Consider the following 27,297-nt stretch of genomic DNA (forward strand, 5'->3'; position numbering starts at 1 on the left):
ACAGATTTCCAGCTGACCTCAGCTATGAGACCAGATGGTCAGCCTAGAAGATGGGCTGCTCCGAGACAGCCAGAAAGTAATGAGGACGTCTTAAGACCTTTGAGGATTTCATCAACGTTGGCTATCTCCAAGAGGAAGCGTGTTTAATCCCATCGTACGTCTGTAGACATCGCCCATCTGATGTTCTTGTTTCTCTACACCAGGCGTGTCAAACTCCCAGAATTTTCCAGCCAGGATTGTTTCTCAAACTTGACCCTTTAAGATGGGTGGACTTCAACTCCCAAATTCCCCAGCCAGGATTGTTTCTCAACCTTGACCCTTTAATATAGATGGACTTCAACTCCCGGAATTCCCCAGCCAGGACTGTTTCTCAACCTTTGTCCTTTAAGATGGGTGGACTTCAACTCCCAGAATTCTCTGGCCAGAATTGTTTCTCAACCTTGACCCTTTAAGATAGATGGACTTCAACTCCCAGAATTCCCCAGCCAGGACTATTTCTCAACCTTTGCCCTTTAAGATGGGTAGATTTCAACTCCCAGAATTCCCTTGGCAGCTTGAAGAGATGTGGACTTCGACATGCCTTAAAGTTGGCGAGCTTGAGAAATCCTTGTTTAAGGTCTAATCCAGGGGTGTCAAACTCAGTTTCATTGAGGGCCGCATCAGGGCTGTGGTTGACCTTGGGGGGCCAAGTGGGCATGGCCGACTGGATGGGCGTGGGCAGCTGGGTGGGCATGGCCAGCTTGATGCCATTCACTGGGCATGGCCGACTGGATGGGCATGGCCAGCTGGGTGGGCGTGGGCAGCTTGACACCACTCCCCAAACTGCTGGCCCGATGTTTCTTCTACGCATTGGGTAGGCCAGGCTGAAGTGACATGGGCAAGCCCCTTACGTTTTCTAGGATGGCACCGCAGGCTGGATCTGACCACATCTTGGGCCGGATTTGGCCCTCGGTTTTTGAATTTGACACCCTTGCTCTACACTCTCTTGCGAATGATAATATCCCGTCTGAAACTGATTTATTTTCATTCTATAGTTTTGGGTGGGTGGGTTAGAAAGGATGGGGCACCTATCTTGACCGCCTGTAGCGTTACTTCTGAAGAAGATGAAAGGATAAGGGACATTCTGTTCAGGCTAGGAAATTTCCAAGCTGGGTCAAACGGTAAAGACGCCGTAAAAGGGTCACAAGTCATGTTTGAGATTTGGGTTAAAAAAAGATGAGATTCTCACATTTCAGTGGAGAGAATGCCTCACCGTGGAAAGGAGAGCAGAGGTTGTACAGCCTCCGGGTTCAAGGACCACAGAGAGTCCTCGACTTACAACGGAAATTGGGGCCAGAGTTTTCGTTGCTAAACCAGCTGGTTGTTAAGTGAGTCACGGCCAATTTTATAACCTTTCTTGGCACGATTGATAAGCAAATCTCTGCAGTTGTGAAAGGCGTCGGGAGGGTTGTTGAGCAAATCCGGTTTCTCCCATTGACTTTGTTTGGCAAAGCGGTGATAATTCGCATATTAAAAATATTCATTTCTCAGCCCTGGGGTTGGTCCGTGTCTTTCTCATTCTTGGGTCCTCTACCTGGGAAATTGAAGGTATCTCAGCTGTCCCTAGCACTTCCCTCTTCTGGACAACGGACATATATATATATGAATATTATTTATGTGTGAGAGTGTGCATTAGATAGAGATAGAGATAAAGATAGAGATAAGGTAGAGATAGAGATAGAAATAAGGATACGGTAACAGCGGTGGGTTTCACTTATTTTTACCACTGGTTCGCCCAGCCTCAAACACATGGCTAAATAGGACGGCATATTTTATTGTACTTATTTTATTTTATTGTACTTATTTTTATTTATTTTACTTATTTGATTTTATTCTACTTAGTTTACTTTATTTTACTTATTTTATTTATTTTACTTATTTAGTTTATTTTATTGTACTTATTCTATTTTATTGTACTTAGTTTATTTTATTGTACTTAGTTTTATTTATTTTATTGTACTTATTTTTATTTATTTTATTGTACTTAGTTTAGTTTATTGTACTTAGTTTAGTTTATTGTACTTATTTTTATTTATTTTATTTTACTTAGTTTATTTTATTTTACTTTTTATTTTATTTTATTTATTCATTCATTCATTATTTTATTTTATATCTAGTTTAATGAAAAGAAGGACCAGGAGTGATAAGATAGCAGTCTTCCAATATCTGAGGGGCTTCCCCAAAGAAGAGGGAGGCAAGCTATTCTCCAAAGCACCTGAAGACAGGACAAGAAGCAATGGGTGGAAACTAATCAAGGAGAGAAGCAACTTAGAACTAGGGAGAAATTTCCTGACTGTTGGAACAATTAATCAGTGGAACAATTTGCCTCCAGAGGTTGTGAATGCTCCAACACTGGAAGTTTTAAAGAAAAGATTGGACAACAATTTGTATGAAATAATACAGGGTTTCCTGCCTGAGCAGGGGATTGGATTAGAAGACCTCCAAGGTCCCTTCCAACTCTGTTAAATATTGATTTGCAAAATCAAATCAAATGAGGCTATGCTTGGTAGATTAGATTTTTCCCCCCTGAGGCTCAGCGTGTTTTGGCTGTATAAACCCGGCCTCCTTAGCTGGTTTCTGATCCAAAGCCTTGAGGAAGTTCACTCAGCTAAGCATGTTGTGCAAGGGCAGGGAACGTATCTGGAGCTGTAGACTTCTTCTTACACACAAGTGAATGCAGCTGCCCCGCCTGTTGTTGTCCTCCTGCAATTCAGCTGGTTCGGTTGGTGAAACTCAGGAATCTGTAGGTGCAAAACAAGAAGGAAAGGAAGGAGGACGGATAATGATGAAGTTGGACAACAAACCATGAAGGTCCCAAGATGGGGACTCCTTGGAGACTCTGTTCCTTTGCTGAAGGTGAGAAAACAGAGCTGTTTTCCATAGCAGGAGGGGAGTAGAGTTGAGTGGGTAGGGCTGGAACGGAACGGGAAGTTTCTACGGGATCTTGAAAGGCTGCTTGTGAGCATTAGGTCGTTCAGAAGGAAACTCCAGTGAAGAGATCTCGAATTCTATTCTGGGGCAAAGAGAGTGGTTGTAAGTTTAGAACAGGGGTCTCCAAACTTGGCAACTTTGAGACTGGTGGACTTCAACTCCCAGAATTTACCAGCCATGGGAATTCTGGAAGTTGAAGTCCATAAGTCTTAATGTTGCCATGTTTGGAGACTCCTGGATTAGAACAAAGAAGGACAGTCCTACCTAGACATCAGCTGTTGAGGGTCCAGCTGATGTCCACCTTTCTCCTTCTCAAATTATTTTTCCTTGGTCCTTTGGGAATATTCCTGTCCAAAGTTTGTGTTCTCAAACTTTTCAATGACTTTTCTCCAGGATGATCTGTTCCCATCCTGGTCTTCAGATCTTCCAGTAGTGTATCCATATCAGATGTAATCGAATCCATCCATTTGCTGCTAGTCATCCTCTTCTTCTCTTTCTTTCCCCCTTTCCAGTATTGCAGACTTCTCAAGAGAACTAGGAGGGAACTAGGAGGTTGGGGAAGATAGATAGATAGATGGATGGATAGATAGATAGATAGATAGATAGATAGATAGATAGATAGATAGATAGATAGATATAGATAGAAAGAGTGAGTGAGTGAGTGAGTGAGTAGTGGCCCAAATTGTGGAAACCTTTTGGGAAAAGTGTATTTTTGAGATTTGATGGCTAATAACACCACTTTTTTGGGGGGAGTTTCAAGATAATCCTATTCCACTGCTGGAATGGCCTGTGAATAACACAGACCTTCTTAACCCAATTGAAAATCTATGGAGCCGACTAAAGAAACTGGTTAGTCAGAAGTGACCCAGCAATAAAACCCAGTTAATAGAAGCCGTCCTTCAATCTTGGTTTCACATGATAACAGCTGCAGAACTCAAAGACTTGGTTCACTCCATGGGAAGACGTTGTAAGGCCGTCATTCATGCTAAAGGTTACCCAACGAAGGATTAACTGACATGGTGACAATTTTTGTATATCTCGTTTTTTTCCTATGGTGATCATTTTTGTATATCTCGTTTTTTCGACGTGTTTCACTTCTCTTCTTTATACTGTAACTGCTATTCTAATAGCAAATCCTTCGTAAAAGTTATGGCATTACAGTGTTGATTAAATTATCTTTCCATTGATATATAGTTTTATGATTATAGTTTTATCCGTTTTAGCTTCTGGTCCCCTAATCATCTTTGTCGTTGATGAGAAATCTTGGTGGAAAACCTGCGTGGTCATGATATGGGATGAAACCCGCTGATGACCTCTTGGAGATTTCCAACAACTTGGAAAGTTAGTCGAATCAAATTCAGAAGCTGCAAACCCTCCTGTTAATGAGTGAAAGCCTTTTATTTATTTCAAGACAGGGACAAATTCCTTTGTAGGCACCCAGCTGCACTCTTGTAAAAGAGATAGTAAGCAGAATACAGAATAACAGAGCGTGGAAGGGACCTTGGCGGTCTTCTAGTCCAGCCCTCTGCAGGAGACCCTATACCGGGGTTCAAACTCACTTTCATTGAGAGCTGCATCAGGGTTGTGTTTGACCTCGGGGGGGATCATGGTGGGTGTGGTCAAAGGGGGCGTGGGCAGCTCGACTTCACTCGTGATGGGGGCACCTGTGCTAAGGCAGGACTTCCCTCAGACCCTCCCTCCCTCTCATTATAACTTCCTTCCTTCCTTCCTTCCTTCCTTCCTTCCTTCCTTCCTTTCTTCCTTCCTTCCTTCTTTTTCCTTCCCTCTTCATTCTCCTTTCTCCTTCCTTCCTTCTTTTTCCTTCCCTCTTCATTCTCCTTTCTCCTTCCTTCCTTCCTTCCTTCCTTCCTTCCTTCCTTCCTTCCTTCCTTCCTTCCTTCCTTCTTTTTCCTTCCCTCTTCATTCTCCTTTCTCCTTCCTTCTCCTCTTTCCTCATTTTTCCTTCCTTGTTCTCCTCCCATCTTCCCATCTTTTCTTTTGTCTTTCCTCTTTCCCTTTCTCCTTTCCTGTCCCTTCTTGCATGCTCAAATGCAAAAGGTGAAACATTTCTCCTTTTGTTTTGTTTTTTTAGTTTATTTTGCCAGCCCTCTGCCAGAGAAAATGGAGCTTGGGCTCCATTTTCAGTAAGAGTGCTGCAGGAGGCCGTCGCAGCCCAAAACCCTCCCATTTTCGCTGACAGAGGCACCAGGGCCAGTCCTTTGCTGTTTCCAGGATGGCTCCGTGGACCAGATCTAAGCACCCTGCAGACCGGATCTGCCCCATGAGCCTTGAGTTTGACACCCCTGCCCTATACAATTCTTCCTCTCTTTTCTCCCGACAGTCTCTTTCCTGGCCCTATGGATTATTCTGGTCCAAGCAAGCAGGATCAATATAGTGTCCATCCCGGAGACCCCTGCCGAAGGCCAGAATGTCACTTTCTCCGTGGAAAGAGTGCAGGGCGACATCCGTGAAGTCGACTGGTTCCGAGGAATGGACTCTCAGGGATCTTCACGGATCTTCAGTTTTTTCCCCGGAAATTATCATCCTCAGCACAATTGGGTTCAATATACCAACAGAGAATTTGGTTTCCACAATGGATCTATGCAGATCACTGGGCTCAAGGCCAGTGACGTCGGCCAGTACAACGTTGTGATTCTACTCCGGCCCAAAGAAATCCTCAACGCCTCCATTGATCTCCGGTTGGCTAGTAAGTATGGGTCCTTGACTTGTATAAAGGTTTGTTTAGTGGCCATTCGGAGTTACAACAGAGTTACAAATGACATGACCATTTTTCATACAGATTATGACCGTTGAACTCTAGGAGTTGAAGTCCACCTATTTGTCTGGGGAATTCTGGGAACTGAAGTCCACCCATCTTAAAATACCCTAGATGGGGCATTCTGGGAGTTGAAGTTCACTCATCTTAAAGTGCACTGACTAGGGAATTCTGGGAATCGAACTCCACCCATCTTAACATCGCTGTGGTTGAATAAAACTCATCTCAGAGGCAACCAAAATTCTCACCTAACTGTAAGGTGGTGAACGTCCAGGAAATTTTAGCTGTGTTACAGCCATTAAAAGTTGAGTGAGCTAAGAGTCCCATCTAAAACAACTTCAAAGCCTCGCCGGCTATTATAGGGTCAGGAATGGTTGACCCCTGACCCTTCCATCCTTATTTCCCTTCTAGCACCACCTCTGGCCACGGCGACATCGGCGACAATGGCAACAACAACAACAACAACGGTGACAACAGCAGCAACAGGAACCTCACCCATTAAGGAAGTTCCCAAAGAGCCTTTGGAGTTGGGCTTGGTCGTGGCCAGTTTGCTGGTTGGCGTTTTGCTGTGCGGGGCACTCGGTGTCATTATAATTTATCGGTTTGTATTATGGAAATCGGAACCCGGCACAGAGTAGGAGTTTCCCCACTTCCCCCTCTCCCTTCCTCCTGCCCCTCCCCTTCCCCAACGGTTTCGGTCGTGATTCTAATCAGGTCTCCAAATGTTGAAATTCGAAATTACAGGGTGGTTGGGCAAGCGTTGCCAGGATTCAGGTTAGAGGGAGAATTATGCCTTTCAGGTTCGGTTCCAGGAAGGAGGAGTGCCCCTCCCCCCAAATCCAAGGAAAATTGGAGCTAGGAGCAAGAATGTCGCCGCCATCTATACATGGTAAGCATTCGCTACGTTATGATGGATGCCCCTTCTCCTGAAAGGTACTTACAACCCAGATTCAAAATTCCGATGACTGCCTGCTCCCTGCAGTCATGTGATCGCATTTGGGGCAGTTGTCAATCATTCATTCATTCATTCATTCATTCATTCATTCATTCATTCATTCATCAAATTTATGTGCCACCCATCCCAACGTTTTTATTTCATCAAGCTGGCCTGGCCTAAATCTTCTCCTTTTTTAAAAATTTAAATTTTAAACACAAATTTTAATTTGTTCAATGATGGGGTATTTTAAAATTCAGCCTAAATTATTTAATTTGTTTTAATCTATTTTAAATTTTGTATCTCTGTGTTTTATCCTCTGGCTGTTCACCGCCCTGAGTCCTTTGGGAGAAGGGCGGTATAGAAATTTAATGAAATAAATAAATAAATAAATAAATAAATCAGAGACCACTCTGGTCATCTTACAAACGATAAAACTAACTCCTCGACGTACGACCACCATTGAGCCCCAAATATTTGTTGCTAAGCGAGAGAGCTGTTAAGTGAATTTTGCCCCGTTTTACAACCTTTTTGGCCACGGTTGCTAAGCGAATCACTGCGACGGTTAAATTAGTAATCGCAAAAGGAGATCATGTGACGCCGAGGACACTGCGACAGTCAAAAATGTGAGTCAGTTCCCAAGCATCTGGATTTTGATCACGTGACCACGGGGAAGCTATAATGGTCGTAAGTGTGAACAAGTGACAATAAGTCACTTTTTTCAGTGCCGCTGAGCAGTCACTAAACGGTTGTAAATCGAGGACTACCCATACCGTAAAAATAATACTAATGGACTTTGTAGCCATCCTGTGGTCTTCCTTTCTTAAGGTCATTCCCACATACCGTTACAACTCTCCATGTATGTTAGTAATGACATGACACCTTTTTCTTCTGTTTTCCAGATGACAAGGAACCCATTTATGAGGTGGTGGATTCTCCAGTGGAATCACCAAAGGATCTGCCCCCGATCTCTGGCCCTCTTCCGGTGAGTTTCCACCTGTCTTCTCCTCTGTTTCTTCTGAGGTTGAACAGTGAAGGAGGTTGATGGATCAGGAGATGGGCCGAATCAACGTGGCCCAGATTCTCAAGCTGGTGACCTCAGAAGGTCCACAGAAGAAGGTTCCACAGACCGGAATTCCTCAGCTTTGCTGGCTGAGGAATTCTGGGAGTTGAAGTCCACAAGTCTTAAGGTTGGCAAGGTTGGAGGCCCCTGCCACAGACGATGTCCTCTTTTTCCCACAGGAAGAACAGATGACTCCGATGCAAAGAGCAACTTCTGGTTTTGAGTTTCACTTTCACTTTCACTACAGCAGAGGTCTCCAAACTGGGCAACTTTAAGACTTGTGGACTTCAAGTCCCAGAATTCTCCAGCCAGCATGAATTCTGGGAGTTGAAGTCCACAAGTCTTCCAAGGTTGAGAAACACTGTTCTCTAGGCATGTTTGGGTTTAGGATTTACTCCTGTTTTCCCATTCTTTCTTTGTGGGAGTAGGATTCCCTTCCTTCCTTCCTTCCTTCCTTCCTTCCTTCCTTCCTTCCTTCCTTCCTTCCTTCCTTCCTTCCTTCCTTCCTCCCCTCCCTCCCTCCCCTCCCACCCTCCTTCCCTTTTTTCATTCCTTCCTTCCTTCCTTCCTTCCTTCCTTCCTTCCTTCCTTCCTTCCTTCCTTCCTCCCTCCCTCCCTCCCTCCCTCCTTCCCTTTTTTCCTTCCTTCCTTCCTTCCTTCCTTCCTTCCTTCCTTCCTTCCTTCCTTCCTTCCTTCCTTCCTTCCCTTTTTTTCTTCCTCCCTCCCTTCTTCCCTCCCTCCCTCCCTCCCTCCCTTCCTTGTTAACTGCCAAAAAAGAGCCTTCACAAAATGTCTCCATGTAAAGTCAAACAGGGACATCAAAGCCCCGCCCATTTTAAAATTTGCACAGGCAATTTACATAAAATGGGTGGAGCTTCGATTGCACCATGTGGCTGCCATCTTGATTTTTTTTCCCCCTGCTTGGTTTAATGGCTCTTTTTCTCTTAAAAATGCAAAGTCAAAAGGAAAGGGAAGAGAAGAATTTATTTGTTTTTTAAAAAAAGAATCTTCGTTTTCCAGCTTTAAGGAATTTCCCCCCTCATGGTTATATATTTGTCTCTCTTTGCAGCCTGTTCCAGGGACTTGCCCCAAGTTGGACTCAAACTATACGGTACGTTTCAACTCAGGTGATTATCCTAAGCAGACCTTTCATGTGGCTTAATTTATAATAATCACAAAACTGGACCTGAGATGAAAAGGAGCCACAGGTTGAGGTGTGGTAAGAAATCTTTCAACCAATTTTCCAACAGATCCCTATAAATTATTGATGGTTGGAAAGTCAGCCAAATGTTTAGACTGGATTTGACATTTTTATCCACCTATCGAGTCCTTCCCAAAGATCTGAAAATAGGCAGCTGTTGTTGTTTGAGGGTGTTAAAAGTTGTCATCCCGGGATGTAAGCTGATCAAAATAAAGCTGCCTTTTGCAATTGACTGATGGTGATTTTGTCAATGCCAAAGGTGTGCAACTTTATTTATTGATGTATTTTTCTTTCTCTCCTTTTTCTTTTAGGATTTACTCTACAGAGCCGAGTCCGTTTACTCTGAAATCAAGAGATGATACTGTTGCTGAGAGATTCCTGATTCTTGGGTCATCTTGGATAATGACCCATCCAAAAATGTTAGGACAAAAACAAAATACTGTAATTCAAATATTTCTATCTTTATGGGATCGAAGAGTCTTTTCTCTGCCAGGCTGCGAATACAGAAAATAACTTTAACCTATCGTTAAATCCAGATTTTATTGAACCCAAGATTGCCTCTTGATGGAATGGAGTCAAACAGAATTGGGCAGTCAGTTGGCCATCATCATTCACCCAAAATGTGGCCTACGATTTAGAAGATCTAGAGGGATGGAAGAAGAAACGGACAGCTGGGGCTGTCATTCTATGTAGACTTGCTCGGGGGTTGGACTAGAAGACCTCCAAGGTCCCTTCCAACTCTGTTATTCTGTGATCGTGCGATTTGTTTAAAAATTCTGAGGGCCCCCGATGTGTCTCTCTCTGTGTGTGCGGATCTTGCACAGATGTCCAGCTGACCTCAGCTATGAGACCAGATGGTCAGCCTAGAAGATGGGCTGCTCCGAGACAGCCAGAAAGTAATGAGGACCTCTTAAGACCTTTGAGGATTTCATCAACGTTGGCTATCTCCAAGAGGAAGCGTGTTTAATCCCATCATACGTCTGTAGCCATCGCCCATCTGATGTTCTCCTTGTTTCTCTACACCAGCGGTGTCAAACTCCCAGAATTTTCCAGCCAGGATTGTTTCTCAACCTTGACCCTTTAATATAGATGGACTTCAACTCCCGGAATTCCCCAACCAGGACTCTTTCTCAACCTTTGCCCTTTAAGATGGATGGACTTCAACTCCCAGAATTCTCTGGCCAGGATTGTTTCTCAATATGTCCCTTTAAGATAGATGGACCTCAACTCCCGGAATTCCCCAGCCAGGAGTGTTTCTCAACTTTTGCCCTTTAAAATGGGCAAAATGGGAGTTGCCCTTCAACTCCCAGAATTCCCTTGGCAGCTTGAAGAGGTGTGGACTTCGACATGCCTTAAAGTTGGCGACCTTGAGAAATCCTTGTTTAAGGTCGAATCCTGAAATGTCAAACTCAGTTTCATTGAGGGCTGCATCAGGGCTGTGGTTGACCTCGGGGGGCCAGGTGGGCATGGCCGATTGGGTGGGGCAGTCAGATTCCCTTAACAGCCGTGTTACTAATTTAACAACTGCAGTGAGTCAGTTAGGTGGAATTATTGATGTGGGAAAAAAGAAAAGAGAAAGAGAGAGGGAGGGAGGGAGGGAAGGAGAACTGAAGTGTGTTCTTTCGAAGAGGACATGGCTGGCTGATTGAATGACTGAACCTGAGAAAGGAAGACTAGCGGGGAACATGACACCAGTGTCCCAGTATTTTTTTTATTTTTATTTTTTTTTTTAATTTGATTTATATGCCGCCCTTCTCCGGAGACTCAGGGCGGCTTACAGTGCGTTAAGCAATAGCCTTCATCCTTTTGTATATTTATACAAAGTCAGCTTATTGCCCCCACAAACTGGGTCCTCATTTTACCTACCTTAGAAAGGATGGAAGGCTGAGTCAACCTTGAGCCTTGGAGAGATTCGAACCAGCAGTAAATTGCAGGCAGCTGTGTTAATAACAGGGTGCTTTAAACCACTGTAGTACCAAGGCTCTTTCAGTATTTGAGGTGCTGCCACAGAGAAGAGGGGGTTATCCTATTTTCCAAAGCAGCTGAAGGCAGGACAAGAAGCAACGGATGGAAACTAATCAAGGAGACAGCAACCGAGAACTAAGAAGAAATTTCCTGACAATGAGAACAATTAATCAGTCGAACGGTTTCCCTCCAGAAGTTGTGGCTGCTCCAACATCTTTTTAAGAAGAGATTGGACAACCATTTGTCTAAAACGGTATTGGGTTTCCTGCCTAAGCAGGGTGTTGGACTAGAAGACCTCCAAGGTCCCTTCCGACTCTGTTATTCTGTCGACCGTTTCTCCCTTGAGATCGAACTGCCGTATTCTGACTTCTTAATCTTGATCGCGACTGAACTTTTCCCCACATTCGGTTTGCATGCTCCAGAGAGTTTAACTTCTGCATTTTTTAGTGGGCTGGCTAATGATCGGTGCTTGCAGTTCGAAAACTTCCCGGAAAGCAACCTGTCCTCTCCCTGGGCTTGTCCCCAAAACTGGAACTCATCCAGTGTGGGAGATGCATCATTAAAATGCAGGCTGCGCCTTGCTGGTTCTCATACGCTTGGAATGCATGCGTGCCTTTAAGAGCAGGTTGGCAACAGGCAGAAATTATGTAGGTGCAGCGGGCTTTTTTTTCTTCTCTTTCCTCAGCCTGGAAAAAGGGAGGAAACGATTTTCTCTGCATCAGGGAAATTAGGTCGTTTGTTCTTAAAGGCGCAGCTGAGCACCAGCACAAAGCAGAAACCTTGGCAGCCGAATAACGAGTTGGAAGGGACCTTGGAGGTCTTCTATTCCAACCTGTTACTCAAGCGGGAAGCTCTGCACCATTTCAGACAAATGTTTGCCCAATGTCTTCTTAAAAACCTCCAATGTTGGAGCCCCCACAACTTCTGGAGGGAAGTTGTTCCATGGTTTAATTGTCCTCACTGACAGGAAATTTCTCCTTGATTCTAGGTTGTTTCTCTTTCTTGATTCGTTTCCATCCGTTGCTTCTTGTCCTGCCTTCAGGGGCTTTGGGGAATAGGTTGATCCCCTCTTCTCTATGACTGCCCCCTCAAATATTGTGCTGCTATCATGATATCTGTCAACTTGCAAAGCTTTCCAGTTGCCATGAGCAGGAGGGAGGGAGAACTGAAGTGCATTCCATACATTCTTTCTGACCGCAATCAGAAGGAGGGTGTTAGGTTTCACAGCCAGCCAAAGTGGGTAATTGGAGAATGTGATTTATGACATGGCCAGAGAGGAAGGGAGAGACAGGGTCATAGGGGAACGTAAATCTACGTGGGATCAGTCCTAACTGCATCCGAGTATTGCCGGAATGTTGCTCCTAATAAATGACTATATTTCCTTTGAAGTTTGGATCATGGCTCATGAATTAATTAGGGCATCTTTCGGAAACTTGACAATATCACTGCAATCAGCCCTCTGAAGTCCAGTGGTGGAATTCAATTTTTTTTTACTACCAGTTCTGTGGGCGTGGCGTGGCTTGGTGGGGGTGGCCTGGTGGGCATGGCAGGGGAAGGATATTGCAAAATCCCCATTCCCTCCCCACTCCCGGGGGAAGGATATTGCAAAATCCCTATTCCCTCCCCACTCCAGGGGGAAGGATATTGCAAAATCTCCATTCCCATCCCACTCTGGAGCCAGCCAGAGGTGGTATTTGCCGGTTCTCCGAACTACTTAAAATTTCCGCTACCGGTTCTCCAGAACCTGTCAGAACCTGCTGAATAGCACCCCTGCTGAAGTCAGCCATATCCTGAATGTTACCTTTTTTGTTTTGGGTTTTTTTTTTTGTAAAAAAAGTTTTTTTTTTTTTTTAAGACAAACAAACATTTAGTACATCATTCATTTCTTCCATGTGACATCTCGGTGTTATCTCCAAAAACTTCTTCTTTTCTATTATCTCTTCTATCTTCGTTCTCGCCAAGTCCATTTCAAAAATTTTCCATGAATATAATGTTCTAGTTGTAACATTTTTTATCTATCTCTATTAAAGCTTATTTATATCTTATACTTACACTCTGAAAAATACGGTAGATCTATACCAGTCTCCTTTTATTTCTTTATCAGCAAATATAAATTTTATATATGCACACATATAAATTGTGTTTACAGATAAGAAAAGCAGGGTCCCCACCCAATCTGACTCGACAAACTTGGATTGGATAAATATATTTTCGTTTACCTCAACTGATCAACTGGAATATTTTATTGAATTCTCAGCTTGGGCACGAATCCCAGGAAAGGGTGGTGTTGACCCTCCTGAAAACAGCAGAAATTTCACTCACCATTCAGCTCGCAATCCCAAAATCACAAAAGTCTTCCTAGGTATTTGCGCAAGCACATTTTTCTCTCCGGCTCTGGGGGCTGTTGGCTTTGCAGCCTCAAAATTCGACTATTCCTTCCTTGTGTTGCTGATTGCGATATTTGTACACACACACACACACACAAACTCGTTGCAAAATGTTCTTGTAACCACAAGGCATGGCATGTTTTTTTTTTAATGACCTGAATTGGTGGTTTTGTGAGCCAATGCTTGTAATGTGCTAAAGCTCAGATTAAGGAATGATCGAGAAAGTCCCTAAAACTGTTAGGTTGCAGCTCAAACGTCAACTCATTGCTGACTTGAAAGGGAAAAAAAAATATGTCTCGTTCTTACTGTTCGTACTACTCTTTCTCTCGTTGTCCGGGTAGGGCCAGTAATGTTGCAAAAAGATAGTATAGGTCAGTGATGGCTAACTTTTTCTGGACCGAGTGCCCAAAGTACCCCCCAAATGCAATGCGTGCGTGCCCCCCACGCATGCACCCCACTTTTAAAAAAAAAAATTGATTTATATGCCGCCCTTCTCCGGAGACTCAGGGCAGCTTACAATGCGCTAAGCAATAGCCTTCATCCTTTTGTATATTTATACAAAGTCAGCTTATTGCCCCCACAAACTGGGTCCTCAATTTACCTACCTTAGAAAGGATGGAAGGCTGAGTCAACCTTGAGCCTGGCGAGATTCGAACCTGCAGTAATTGCAGGCAGCTGGTCTTAATAACAGGGTGCTTTAGACCACTGTACTACCAAGGCTCCCACTCCCCCATGCATGCACTTGCACCCCCCGCATGTGCCCCCCATGCATGCGTGCACTCCCCGCACGTCTCTTGCCCCGCCGTCAGTGATGGGTTGTCCCCGGTTCGCACCGGTTCTATAAAACCGGTAGTAAAACTGGCGGGAGGCTCTGCCCACCGACCCCGACATCATCAGAATGCTTCTGTGCACACGGCTCCATTGCAAACCGGTAGTAGAGGTGAGTAGAACCCACCCCTGCCCCCCGTGCATGTATGGCAGAGACCCAAAGACCAGCTGGTTGGCGGGAGGCGTGTGCAGAGCTGAACTGGAGCAACGGCTCGCGTGCCATCAGAGAGGGCGCTGCGTGCCACCTCTGGCACGTGTGCCATAGGTTCGCCATCACGGATACAGGTAGTCCTTGACTTACGACCCAAATTCCTGTTGCTAAGTAAGACTCACTAAGTGAGTCTGGCTTCCCCATTGAGTTTGCTTGTCAGAAGGTCGCAAAACATGATCCTGGAATACTGTAGCCGTCATAAATATGAGTTTTGATCATGTGACCACAGGGATGGCTGCAATGGTCGTTAAGTGTGAAAAGCCACTTTTTTCAGGGCTGTTGTATAACTTCAATCGGTCACTAAATGAACTGTTGTAAGTGGAGGACCACCGATAGAAGGGTTAAAACAGGGAGGTGTTGGGAGTTGAATTTCTAGCAGTCGTAAATTAGAGTTGCAAAGGCTGCTGGGATTGTAGTTTAATAATCTCTCAAGGTCAGGTGCCTTGCCCCATAAATCATATGCCATCCGATACAGAAATGTTCATTAAAAAACCCAATAATTCTTCGTTAGACAGTCGTTTCATTCAAGTGAAAAAAACACATTTTATTTTGAGCAATGTTAGAATGTATAAAGGGCATCCATAGATTTTTTTTCTGTTGAGTTCCAAATTGGATAACATCGCATCGACTTCCTAAAAAGGTACTTAATACAACATTTTATGATATTTTGATTATCTGCCATCATTTTTTGACTCCTAGATTTATTTATTTATCCGCTGTTTTGTAGGTTGCAAACGTTCTCAACTTTTAAAGTTGAGAATGACTTAAGGTTTTCTTCATATAAACAGAAACAAAGTAAGCTAATATACAGTTTGGGGCGAAGTTGAGCTTCAAAAGGAATCAGCATCAGATCAAGCTTAATATCCAAGCGCAGAGCTGTTCAGCTTTACACACGCAGCTGCAGGATAACTTGTGTGTCTCTTCTCTGCAAATACCTGTAGAAAGATTTAGCGGGGAGAAAGCGAAATATTAATTAGACAATATTATTCAGGACCAATTGGACAGCGATCTCGGTCCTTGAGCCAAACCAAAAAAATAGCAATGCTATTTTATTATTGATAAAAGTTTTTGCAACTAAAATGACTGTTGTAATTAATAAGAACGTGAAGAAATATAACGATAACTTTAAAAGAATGATCTCTTTCAAGAAAGGGAAGTCGATGGCTTAGCTCAGCTGGAGATCCAAAACTATATCCTATTATCTCAAAAAGCGACCGATCCAGAACCATCTAATGAACTTCCAAAGCTGTGGGAAGAACCTGCATCTGTCTGACTGCAATTTGGCAGTTCGAATCTCACCAGGCTCAAGGTTGACTCAGTCGAGGTCGGTAAAATGAGGACCCAGATTGTTGCGGGGGGCAAGAGGCTGACTCTGTAAACCGCTTAGAGAGGGCTGTAAAGGACTGTGAAGCTGTATATAAGTCTAAGGACTATTGCTATCATCCTTCCTTCCTTCCTTCCTTCCTTCCTTCCTTCCTTCCTTCCTTCCTTCCTTCCTTCCTCCCTCCCTCCCTCCCTCCCTCCCTCCCTTCCTCCCTCCCTCCTTCCCTCTCTCCCATGGTGTACAATGGTTAGAATGCAGCATTGCAGGCTAACTGTGCCCACTGCCAGCAGTTCAATCCTGACCGTCTCAAGGTTGACTCAGCCTTCCATCCTTCCGAGGTCGGTCAAATGAAGAGCCAAATTGTTGGAGGCAATAGGCTGTCTCTGTAAACCGCTTAGAGAGGGCTGTAAAGTACTGTGAAGCGGTATATAAGTCTAAGGGCTATTGCCAGTGATGGGATTCAGCCGGTTCGCACCACTTCGGGAGAACTGGTTGTTAATTTTCTGAGCAGTTTGGCAAACTGGTTGTTGGAAGAAATAATTAGGCCAGAGAACCGGTTGTTAAATTACTTGAATCCCAGCACTGGCTATTGCTATCTTAAGCTCTACTCCACCCTTGAAGAAGATCCTGGAATACTTAGAATGTTAACTTCTGAAGGATATCAAGTTGATTTTTTTTTACCTCTCTCTTGGTTTGCAGGTCACTCTTCAAACATTTGGGCAAAACTGAGCTGAATTGAGTTGAATTCTAACCCTTCCAAGGTCCCCCCCACACACACCTACCTCTCACAAAGGAAGGAACGGCTTCCAAATTCAGCATTCAGGAAAGAATGGCGACAGCACGCCTATGGGGAAAAAAAAAGAGAAGAAATTGCAATTCCCATTTCAGGTGTCCCTATCCTAACCCCTTTGTTTCAAGGTCATTTTAGCCTCAGAAAAAGCTGAGGATGACTATTGTTCTAAAATGAAAGGAAAAGAACAACGAACAGACTCACATTTATCCTCTTGCTGTTTCCTGGGAAGCATTATTTGGGAACTCTGGTTTTCCCCATGTTAACTTGCAAAAGAAACAAAGGAGGGAGGGAGGAGAGGAAAGAAAAAAAAGAAGAGGGAAGCAGGGAAAGCAAAAAGAGAAGAAAGAAAATAAAGAAGGAAGGAAGGATCAGGGAAGGAAGGAAGGAAGGAAGGGAGGGATGAAGGAAGGGAGGAGAGAGGGAAAGAAAGGAGGGAGGGAGGGAGGGAGAAAGAGGAAGGAAGGATCAAGGAAGGAAGGGATGAAGGTAAGAAGGAAGGGAGGGAGGGGGTGATGAGAGAGAGAAAGAATGGGAGGGAGAAAGAGGAAGGAAGGAAGGGAGAGAGGGATGAAGGAAGGGAGGAGAGAGAGGGAAAGAAAGGAGGGAGGGAGGGAGGGAGAAAGAGGAAGGAAGGATCAAGGAAGGAAGGGATGAAGGTAAGAAGGAAGGGAGGGAGGGAGGGACGAGAGAGAGAAAGAATGGGAGGGAGAAAGAGGAAGGAAGGAAGGAAGGAAGGAAGGAAGGAAGGAAGGAAGGAAGGAAGGAAGGAAGGAAAGACTACAAGCATAGTGCTTCACCATTAAACCATTCATCCTTCCAAGCAGCTTCCATGTTTCCAGGATCTTTCTCCCCATTTGGAACTGAACCCAGATGGACATTTCTTCCAACAAATCCTTCGCTCACTTCTCTCTGGATCCCCGGGTTCCTGCCCCGCATCTCATCTCATCTCATCTTATCTCACCACATCCCCCAACCCACCCCAGGCAGTGGATCTACTTACCGAAGAACAATGGCAGGAGGGAGAGACTGCTGGTCCAGGTGAGAGATCCAAGCAAAGCCCCAGCAATGATTCCTGCACTATATTTCAGAGAAGCTGATCCTGAAACGACAAATCCGTGTTAGGTAGGTTTTGCAGGCCTGTCTGCATCTTGTCTACATCTGCCATGGAACAAGGATTCAGGTAAATGTCAATGGAGCTTCTCAGTCATCCAGGTCGCCGTTGTCCCAATGGAGCTTTTTTTTTTTTCAAGAGGCAACTGGACTTTCAGGTTTTTCTTTGAAGACGTTTTGCTTCTCATCCCAAGAAGCTTCTTCAGCTCTGAGTGGATGGTGGGGAATGGAAGGATTTATACTCCTTGCAGACCAGCTGGTCATTTGCATCAGGGGTGGGTTCTAAATTTTTTTACTACCGGTTCTGTGGGCGTGGCTTATTTTGTGCGCGTGGCTTGATGGTCATGTGACAATTATTTAGGATTTAGCAGAGGTACTGGTCTACTAGGCTTTTAACTGCTTACAGATCTACTCATGTATTTTTGCAGGCATTGGTCTACCCATTTATTTTTGCAGGCACTGATCTACTCATGTATTTTTGCAGGCACTGGTCTACTCATATATTTTTGAAGGCACTGGTCTACTCATGTATTTTTGCAGGCACTGGTCTATTCATGTATTTTTTAAGGCACTGATCTACTCATGTATTTTTTCAGGCACTGATCTACCCATTTATTTTTGCAGGCACTGATCTACTCATGTATTTTTGCAGGCACTGATCTCCTCATGTATTTTTGCAGGCACTAGTCTACCCATTTATATTTGCAGGCACTGATCTCCTCATGTATTTTTGCAGGCACTGGTCTACTCATGTATTTTTGCAGGCACCAGTCTACTCATTTGTTTTCTTTTAACACTGATCAGCTGTAGGGCGGTCCTTTGAAGCCCAGCGGCAAGAGTTTAAACAGTTTTTTTTCCCTCTAGCCATCATCTGGGACTCAGGAGGCAGCAATAGATTGGGGGTGGGGCCAAATAAAAGGTAAGAATAACGCGGGGGTGGGGGGTGGGGGCAGAACCGGTTTGGTGATGTCATATTGTCACTGCTACCGGCTTGACGGAACCGGGCGGAACCGGGCGGAACCGACCACTGATTTGCATCCTTTTAGAGGGTCGTTGAGGCCACTTGCCCCCCTCTCAACAGAGGGGGAGGGAATACAATCTCATCTATCTCCAGTCTACAACATAATCTTTTTCAACGGGTCCAAGAAGACTCCGCACCCATTTGCACCACTCAGGTGACCCTGAGGACATCCAGATAAACCTCCAAATGGCCTCAACGACTTTCTAATAAGGATGCAAATGACCAGCTGACTGTCTACAAGGAATATAAATCCTTCCATTCCCCACCATCCGCTCGGAGCTGAAGAAGCTTCTCGGGATGAGAAGCGAAACGTCTTCAAAGAAAAACCAGAAAGTCCAGTTGCCTCTTGAAAAAAAAACACACACACACACACACACACACCTTTGGGACAAAAATCCAGGCCGTCCTCGTCTTACGACCGCAACTGAGCCCAAAATTTCTGTTGCTAAGTGAAACATTTGTAAAGTGGCTTTTGTCGCATTTCACAAACCTTTCTCGTCACGGTTGTTAAGCGAACCCTTGCATTTGTTAAATTAGTAACCCGGTCGTTAAGTGAGCCCAGCTTGTCCGTCGACTTTGCTGGTCAGAAGGCGATTAAAACGGGATTGGGCCGCCGTTTTGTCGGAAATGTTAGAAGGTCTCCTGCTAGAGCAAGGGGTTGGACTAGGGCTCTTTCACTCTGTTGTTCTGTCATTCTGTTACTGGGAGAGGATCCCACTGGCATTCTTAGACAATAAATACAAGGGGTGGATGCGGCCTCATTTTTTTGTCTGGAAGTAAATCCACACGTCCAGAAAAATAACAAAATTAGTGGGGTGAGTGGAGAACATGCTCCCCCCATTTACCAGCTGTTGGGTCACAACTATTTTGTGATAGAGACACCTTCCCCCTCGGCAGCCATTCTGGGAACGTTTCCACCCACTAACAAGCTCTCAGAAATGTGTCCTGCGGCTCAGAACTGTCGTTTATTCTGTAAACATTGTCCCTTTTTTTTTTAAAAAAAAATTGATTTATATGCCGCCCTTCTCCGGAGACTCAGGGCGGCTTACAATGCGCTAAGCAATAGCCTTCATCCTTTTGTATATTTATACAAAGTCAGCTTATTGCCCCCACAAACTGGGTCCTCAATTTACCTACCTTAGAAAGGATGGAAGGCTGAGTCAACCTTGAGCCTTGGAGAGATTCGAACCTGCAGTAATTGCAGGCAGCTGGTCTTAATAACCAGCTTAATAACAGGGTGCCTTAGACCACTGTACTACCAAGGCTACCTTCCCCCCCCCCCCGCCCCATGCAGAGTGATGCAAATTTAACTATGATTAATTAGCTTTGGAGAGGCATTTTTTCATGGCTGCAATACTCCGGACGTGCCACCTTATGCTCTATTGAACTCAGTGACAGTTATTTTTCTGCCGATGTGAGTATAAGTATCAGGAAGCATTTTTTTTTTTAGTGTATTTAAATTTAGATAGAAGGCCTGCAGTGCTTTTTCCTGCTTTCTTTGTGGTTCTCCCTGCTCCATCTGATGATTTTCTTGAACTACTTGGGAGTTTAGGGTACATGGAACTGCTGAATAGATTTAAAAGCCAGCATTTGTACGATATAAAACTTGAGTTTGTCAGGCCACTTCAAGCTAGAAGCAAAGCACCGATACTTATATTTATAGCTCTGGGTTGAAATATAAAGCCCTCTGAACTCTCTGAGTTTGGTTGCTCTCTTGCAGATGTTCCATGACCCAACTAGGGAACATCATCAGTGCTAGAAGGGAGTGGGAAGGAGGAAGAGGAGGAGGAAGAGGAAGGAGGAGGAGGAAGAAGAAGAGGGGAGGAGGAGGAGGACTGTGGGGTCCTTGGTGCTCTCTGAACTTGGTTGCTTTCTTGCAGATGTTCCATGACCCAACTAGGGAACATCATCAGTGCTAGAAGGGAGTGGGAAGGAGGAAGAGGAGGAGGAAGAGGAAGGAGGAGGAGGAAGAAGAGGGAAGGAGGAGGAGGACAGTGGGGTCTTTCATGCTCTCTGAACTTGGTTGCTTTCTTGCAGATGTTCCATGACCCAACTAGGGAACTTCATCAGCGCTAGAAGGAAGGAGGAAGAGGAGGAGGAAGAGGAAGGAGGAGGAGGAAGAAGAAGAGGGGAGGAGGAGGAGGACTGTGGGGTCTTTCATGCTCTCTGAACTTGGTTGCTTTCTTGCAGATGTTCCATGACCCAACTAGGGAACTTCATCAGTGCTAGAAGGGAGTGGGAAGGAGGAAGAGGAGGAGGAAGAGGAAGGAGGAGGAGGAAGAAGAGGGGAGGAGGAGGACTCAAATTTTCATCTCAGTTCAGTGACCAGAAAAAAAAAAAAACAATACATACCACTCCTTGTGACTATTAACTGTGTCTGGCTTCGATAGCACATGATTTGTTCTCTGGTTCCCTTCCCTTCTCTGCCAGAGTTTTGGTCTGTAGACACTTCGACATAAATAGAGTAGTTTCCAGAATCGGCCTCGGTTAACTGGTTCAGGTGCAAGGAACAACCGTATTGTTTGATCTTCTGTTGCTGGTTCTGTTCTTTGTTTGGAGGCTCTTCTCCAGAATCGTGGATGTCTTTCTGCACTCCAGATTTGGTTTTTTGTTTCCAGTAGCAGAGGTCATTCTTGGCTGGCATGCCTCCGGGTGTCATCTTGACATTCTGGCCAACAAGGGGATTTGGGGGTTCGACTCTGATACGGATTTGTTTTTCATCTGCAAATCAAATAGATTTGAACATTCCATTTTTTATTTATTTATTTATTTATTTATTTATTTATTTATTTATTTATTATTTATTTATTCATTCATTCATTCATTCATTCATTTATTTACTTACTTACTTATTTACTTACTTACTTACTTACTTACTTACTTACTTACTTACTTACTAGCTGGATCCCCGTGCTTCACTATGTAATCGGGCTTGATAAATCGACACTTACAGCTTGAATCCTCCCCTATCCTATCCCACTTCTCTCCCTCAGCCTTGCCCCACAGAAATGTCTCCTGTCCTATCCCCTTCTCTCCCTCAGACTTTCTAGCCCCTTCTCCTCACAAGACTTGCCCCACAGAAGCCTCTCCTATCCTACCCCATCTTTTCCTCAGCCTTGTCCCACAGAAACATCTCCTGTCCTATCCCCTTCTCTCCCTCAGACTTTCTAGCCCCTTCTCCTCACAAGACTTGCCCCACAGAAGCCTCTCCTATCCTACCCCCATCTCTCCCTCAGCCTTGCCCCACAGAAACATCTATCCTATCCCCTTCTCTCCCTCAGACTTTCTAGCCCCTTCTCCCCATGAGACTTGCCCCACAGAAGCCTCTCCTATGCTATCCTGTTCTCTCCCTCAGCCTTGCCCCACAGAAACGTCTCCTATCCTATCCCCTTCTCTCCCTCAGACTTTCTAGCCCCTTCTCCCCACGAGACTTGCCCCATAGAAGCCTCTCCTATGCTATCCTGTTCTCTCCAGAGTTATTTTCAAGTTGGGAGTGGGAGTAGAACGTCTAACTAATTAGCATCAGAGCGTGTTAATCATAATATAGGAAATACTAATGATCTGATGGTCATTTAGAAAAATCCTTTCTTAGCGGGCACCTAGAAGCCAAGAGGAACATACGTGGCAAATTTCAAGTTTGTAGGCTTTACGGTTCTGGAGATTTTGTGATTAATGCGTGAGTGGTTTTCGCTTTTATATATAGAGATTTCTCTATTTATTAATTTGTCAAGCACGGTATAAGATAACAGATATAAGTATAAACATGATTATGAATACATGAAATGGATACCAATAAATGGGGACATTAGGACAGTGGCAGTAGGCATACTGGTGCGCTTATGCACGCCCCTTACAGACGTCGTAGGAATGAGGTGAGGTCGACAACAGACAGTCTAAGGTGAAAGTTTTGTGGGGTTTGGGGATGAAACCAAGGAGTCAGGTAATGCATTCCAGGCACTGACCACTCTGTTGCCCAAAATTTCTGTGGCTAACTGAGACATGCGTTCAGCGAGTTTTGCCCCCTTTTACAACCTTTCTTGCCACAGTTGTTAAATGAATCACTGCTTGATGTTAAGTTGGTAACACGGTTGTTAAGTGAACCTAGCGTCCCCCATTTTGTCACAAAAGGGGATCACATGACCCCGGGATACTGTGACCATCATAAACATGAACCGTTACCGAGCATCTGAATTTGGATCATGTGGCCATGGAGATGCTGCAATGGTCGTAAGTCTGAAAAACGCTCAAAAGTCAGTCACTTTTTTCAGTGCCATTGTAACTTTGGACGGTCATTAAACGAACTGTTGTACGTTGAGGACTACCCATAGCTAGATTTCTACCTGTTAAATAACACACTGAGCGTGCGCTTGCAAACATGCTTAACCGGGGCGGTTAAACATCTAGCAACAATATCTACTGTACATCTCAGTTATTATTTCGTGTGATGCGGTGGCTTAGAGGTGAAGCTCTCACCTCACAATCAGGAGGCTGTGAGTTCGATCCTAGGTAGAGGCAGACATTTCTCTCTCTGGGTACAATGAGATTATATCTGCTGAATAAAACTCCGTATTGGCAACAGGAAGGGCATCCGGCCAGGAAACTCTCAGCTTCATTTCTGTTATTTATTTGGGGAATTCTGAAGTTCAGACATCTTAAAGGTTGGGAGGTTTGAAAAACACTGGCTTTAGATGGTCGGAAACTGGTTTTAATCTCTCATAACTATGTTTGTGTCCGTAACTCCTGATTCCCACATCATGACAATTAAAGCTTATCATTCATGGCTTTTGAAAGAGTGGCGTGGTGGCCTAGAGGTGGAACTCTCGCCTCACAATCAGGAGGCTGGGAGTTCGATCCTAGGTAGAGGCAGATATTTCTCTCTCTGGGCACAATGTGTATATATCTGCTGAAGAAAACTCCATATTGGCAACAGGAAGGGCATCTGGCCAATTAACACTCAGCTCCATTCAGTTGCCCAGTCTCCACCCCACAAGGGATTACGGGATCGTTAAAAGAGGATGATCTGAGTTGTTCTTTCATAGCTTTGCTTAATTCGCTTAGAATATATTTTGCAAACCTCCGAACGTTTAGACTGCAGATCAGGCATTGCCGGGGTGAATACAGTCTGCTAGATGACTTTTGAAAACTTACCACAAAAAGTCAGAAAAATGGAACCGATATAGATCTCTGGTCCTGTTGGCTCTTGCTGCTTTGCAGGAGGAAGAGTGACTTTGACCGTGTACCTTCCTCGATCCGTTGACCTCAGATTTTTGATAGTCAAGGAACAATTCTGATGCAGCACAACGACTTGGGAAGCATCAGGCGGGGTGAATTTTGCATCGGAGACCAAAACAATGTTTTCCCCAGAAGGCTGCGTCCACTCGCATCGCACAAATCCCTGCCGGATATTCTTGGCATGCAGGAGGACACTTTGACCCTCGATGGGTTTTTCAGGTACAGAAACCACAGTTAAATTTTCCTGAGCTGACACCAGCTGCAACAAGCAGCTTAGGATGCAACCTGCAAAGAAGTAAGGGGGAAAGGAAGGGAAACCACAGAGTTATTTCAATCTTGTAGCCTCTTCTCTGCAGCTCCTTGCTAACCACACCATGCCCCACCCTGAAGTTCTCCATCAAAGGAGGGAGGAGGTCTGAGAAGGGGACTCCATATATGGATGCTCTCTTGTGTTCAGTCCAGCCCATTCTGCTGGACTTCCCCTTTCTAGTCCCATCTTGGCGTTTTGACATATTTTTTGACATATGATTGCACGTCACTGCTTGAGTCAAGAGAACAAGGGATAAACTCTCAGGTTGGGTGGAGAAATGAAAGACCCAAGCCAATAGCCAAGTTATTTGGGGCCATAAACCAGCCACTCCACAAACCCACCAACCAACCAATCAATCAACCAACCAACCAACAAAATCTAGTATTTTGGTGGTAAAGGCACCAGACTGTAAACCTGACTAGGTGGCTCAGTGGCTAAGACAATGAGCTTGTCGATCAGAAAGGTTGGCAGTTCGGCGGTTCAAATCCCTATTCCACTGCTGGATTCTGGGAGTTGAAGTCCACCCATCTTCAAGCTACCAAGGTTGAGAAACACTGATCTAGTAGTTGATGGTATGTTGGCTTTCCAGGTTAGGTGATCCTAGTTAGCTTATTTTGATTGGATTGAGGATTTGAAAAACTGGCCAGGAGGTCTCGTGAGTAGGGAAAGGCAACGAAGTCTACTCTATTTTTTTTTTTCTCTTGGTAAAAAGAGAGCCAGTTTGTATTGCTGGTAAAGGCATCACGATAGAAACTGGGAGATCTAGTGTGTGTCCCCCACCCCTTTAGGCATAAAGTCAGTGGGTGACCTTGGGCCAGTCAGTTTCTCTCAGCCCTAGAAAGGAGGCAATGGCAAACCACTTCCTGAAAAATCTTTACGAAGAAAAGTGCAGGGAGTTGCCCAAATAGTCGCTGGAACTCAACGCTGACTTGAAAGCGGAGAGAGAGAGAGAGAGGGAGAGAGAGAGGGAGAGAGGGAGAGAGAGAGAGAGAGGGAGGGAGGGAGGGAGGGAGGGAGAGAGAGAGAGGGAGGGAGGGAGGGAGAGAGAGAGAGGGAGGGAGGGAGAGAGAGAGAGGGAGGGAGAGAGGGAGAGAGAGAGAGAGAGAGAGGGAGGGAGAGAGAGAGAGAGGGAGGGAGAGAGGGAGGGAGGGGAGAGAGAGAGAGAGGGAGGGAGGGAGAGAGGGAGGGAGGGAGGGAGAGAGAGAGAGAGAGAGAGAGAGAGAGAGAGAGAGAGAGAGAGAGTTGCTTCTCTCCTTGATTAGTTTCCACCCATTGCTTCTTCTCCTGCCCTCAGGTGCTTTGGAGAATAAGCTGACCCCCCCCCCTCTTCTTTGTGGCAGCCCCTCAAATATTGGAAGACTATTATCATGTCTCCCCTGGTCCTTCTCTTCATTAAACCAGACATACCCAATTCCAGCAACCGTTCTTCATATGTTTTAGTCTCCAGTCCCCTCATCATCTTGGTTGCTCTTCTCTGCACTCTTTCCAAAGTCTCTACATCTTTTTTATAGTGTGATGACCAAAACTGGATACAATATTCTAAGCGAGGTCTTACTAAGGCTTTACAAAGTGGTATTGATAGCTGGGATAGGCATAGGGATCACACGTAAAGATTGTAGCTTGGCATGTAAAAGGAATAAATGATTAAGCATGCCTAAATTTGTAGATTAAATGCGTAAATATATGTACGCTGTGCATTTGTGAAACGAAGACAAAATGCATGGCAGAAGTAAGTGAAAAGAATGAGGTGAGAAGGAATGGCAGTGGTGCAGACCACACTTAATTTGATTTCCCTTTCTTTGGTTTTATTATCTTAATATTTTTCCCCACTATTTCCTTCCTCTTTTCTCTGCGCCTCGTGTAATGTAAATTACCCTGAGCAATTTACAAAGAGCAAAACAGAGAGAGATTTGTTAAAAAGTCTTATTAAAAAAAAAGTATTAAATGTGAGCCAGCCCTGTGCTGCAGCTGCCAAAAAAGTCAACACAGTTCTAGGCTGCATAAACAGAGGGATAGAATCAAGATCACGAGAAGTGTTAATACCAAGTTATAATGCCTTGGTAAGGCCACACTTGGAATATGGCATCCAGTTTTGGTCGCCACGATGTAAAAAAGATGTGGAGACTCTGGAAAGAGTGCAGAGAAGAGCAACAAAGATGATTAGGAGACTGGAGGATAAAACATATGAAGAACGGTTGCAGGAACTGGGTATGTCTAGTTTGATGAAGAGAAGGACTAGAGGTGATATGATAGCAGGGTTCCAATATCTCAGGGGCTCCACAAAGAAGAGGGAGTCAAGCTATTCTCCAAAGCACCTGAGGGCAGGACAAGAAGCAATGGGTGGAAACTAATTAAGGAGAGAAGCAACTTAGAACTAAGGAGAAATTTCCAGACAGTGAGAACAATTAATCAGTGGAACAACTTGCCTCCAGAAGTTGGGAATGCTCCAACACTGGAAGTTTTAAAGAAGAGATTAGATAACCATTTGTCTGAAGGGTTTCCTGCCTAAGCAGGGGGTTGGACTAGAAGACCTCCAAGGTCCCTTCCAACTCTGTTATTCTATTCTATTCATAAGTCTATTCTTCTTTAACTTTATCAGAACATGAAATATTTGACATCTAAGGATGCTAACAATCTCTTCCATCCCCCCCCCCCCATTTAGCCATATAGAAATATATACTAATTTTGTTAGATGCGCTAATCTGGCAAAAATCATTCTGATGCACTAAGATGTCTTTAATCAATGGGCAGCGCTTATGCACATATCCCAAAGAGTAATTAAAAATAGGCAATGCCAGCTTGCCTCCAAGAGGTTTTAGAAGTTTGCTATTTTGAACTGACCTGCGAGAAAAAGAGCTGTTTGAGATCCCGGATGGCTTCTGAAAGGCTCCATGGATTCTTAGTCCTCCAGGTAAAGTCAAGAGAACAAGGAGTAGGATCTTCTGAGATCTTTGTGGTTTAGCACCCCTTGGTGTTGATGTGATAAAGTTTCTAACCCCTTCTGCTTTTGTCAACAGAGGACGGGAAGGAAGGAAGAGCTGTTACCCAAGGGGTGTGGGTGATGCTACACCGATCACAGGAACTTCCTCTCACTTTTGGCTTGTTTTGCGTGGTTACACCACCTAAAATGACTAAGGCAGAATCTTAACATGTCTGCCACCTCACTCCATCT

General features: G+C 44.6%; 2 protein-coding genes across 2 annotated transcripts; one reads left to right on the forward strand and one right to left on the reverse strand.

Moving 5' to 3' along the window:
- Positions 1 to 34: 34 nt before the first annotated feature.
- On the forward strand, positions 35 to 9,303 carry LOC139321329 (cell adhesion molecule CEACAM19-like). Its single transcript, XM_070950000.1, has 8 exons — positions 35 to 76; positions 2,859 to 2,895; positions 5,312 to 5,677; positions 6,158 to 6,380; positions 6,559 to 6,635; positions 7,583 to 7,665; positions 8,813 to 8,854; positions 9,256 to 9,303. The coding sequence occupies exons 1-8, from the start codon at positions 35 to 37 to the stop codon at positions 9,301 to 9,303; spliced, it is 918 nt and encodes a 305-aa protein (XP_070806101.1).
- Positions 9,304 to 14,895: 5,592 nt separating this feature from the next.
- On the reverse strand, positions 14,896 to 27,081 carry LOC139321178 (cell adhesion molecule CEACAM3-like). The gene is made up of 6 exons (XM_070949818.1): positions 26,967 to 27,081; positions 23,732 to 24,100; positions 20,936 to 21,304; positions 17,453 to 17,551; positions 16,442 to 16,503; positions 14,896 to 15,270 (listed from the first exon to the last, which is right to left on the reverse strand). Exons 1-5 carry the CDS (start codon positions 27,016 to 27,018, stop codon positions 16,472 to 16,474), a joined length of 921 nt encoding a protein of 306 aa, XP_070805919.1. The 5' UTR covers positions 27,019 to 27,081; the 3' UTR covers positions 14,896 to 15,270; positions 16,442 to 16,471.
- Positions 27,082 to 27,297: the final 216 nt, after the last annotated feature.

The sequence above is a fragment of the Pituophis catenifer genome, unplaced genomic scaffold (genome assembly GCF_029215685.1).
Source record: "Pituophis catenifer annectens isolate HBS135680 unplaced genomic scaffold, rPitCat1.0.hap2 SCAF_9, whole genome shotgun sequence".
Classification (NCBI taxonomy): Eukaryota; Metazoa; Chordata; class Lepidosauria; order Squamata; family Colubridae; genus Pituophis; species Pituophis catenifer.

What these genes read in the sequence shown, in the direction of transcription:
- LOC139321329 (XM_070950000.1), top strand. Translation starts at nt 35, where the DNA reads ATGGTCAGCCTAGAAGATGGGCTGCTCCGAGACAGCCAGAAA. An exon ending in AAATCGGAACCCGGCACAGA is followed by an intron (nt 6,381 to 6,558) that starts GTAGGAGTTTCC and finishes GTTCGGTTCCAG; the next exon opens with GAAGGAGGAGTGCCCCTCCC. An exon ending in CGATCTCTGGCCCTCTTCCG is followed by an intron (nt 7,666 to 8,812) that starts GTGAGTTTCCAC and finishes CTCTCTTTGCAG; the next exon opens with CCTGTTCCAGGGACTTGCCC.
- LOC139321178 (XM_070949818.1), bottom strand. Translation starts at nt 27,018, where the DNA reads ATGGAGCCTTTCAGAAGCCATCCGGGATCTCAAACAGCTCTTTTTCTC. An exon ending in AACAGCTCTTTTTCTCGCAG is followed by an intron (nt 24,101 to 26,966) that starts GTCAGTTCAAAA and finishes ACTTCTTTGCAG; the next exon opens with GTTGCATCCTAAGCTGCTTG. An exon ending in CCTCCTGCCATTGTTCTTCG is followed by an intron (nt 16,504 to 17,452) that starts GTAAGTAGATCC and finishes TTTTCCCCATAG; the next exon opens with GCGTGCTGTCGCCATTCTTT.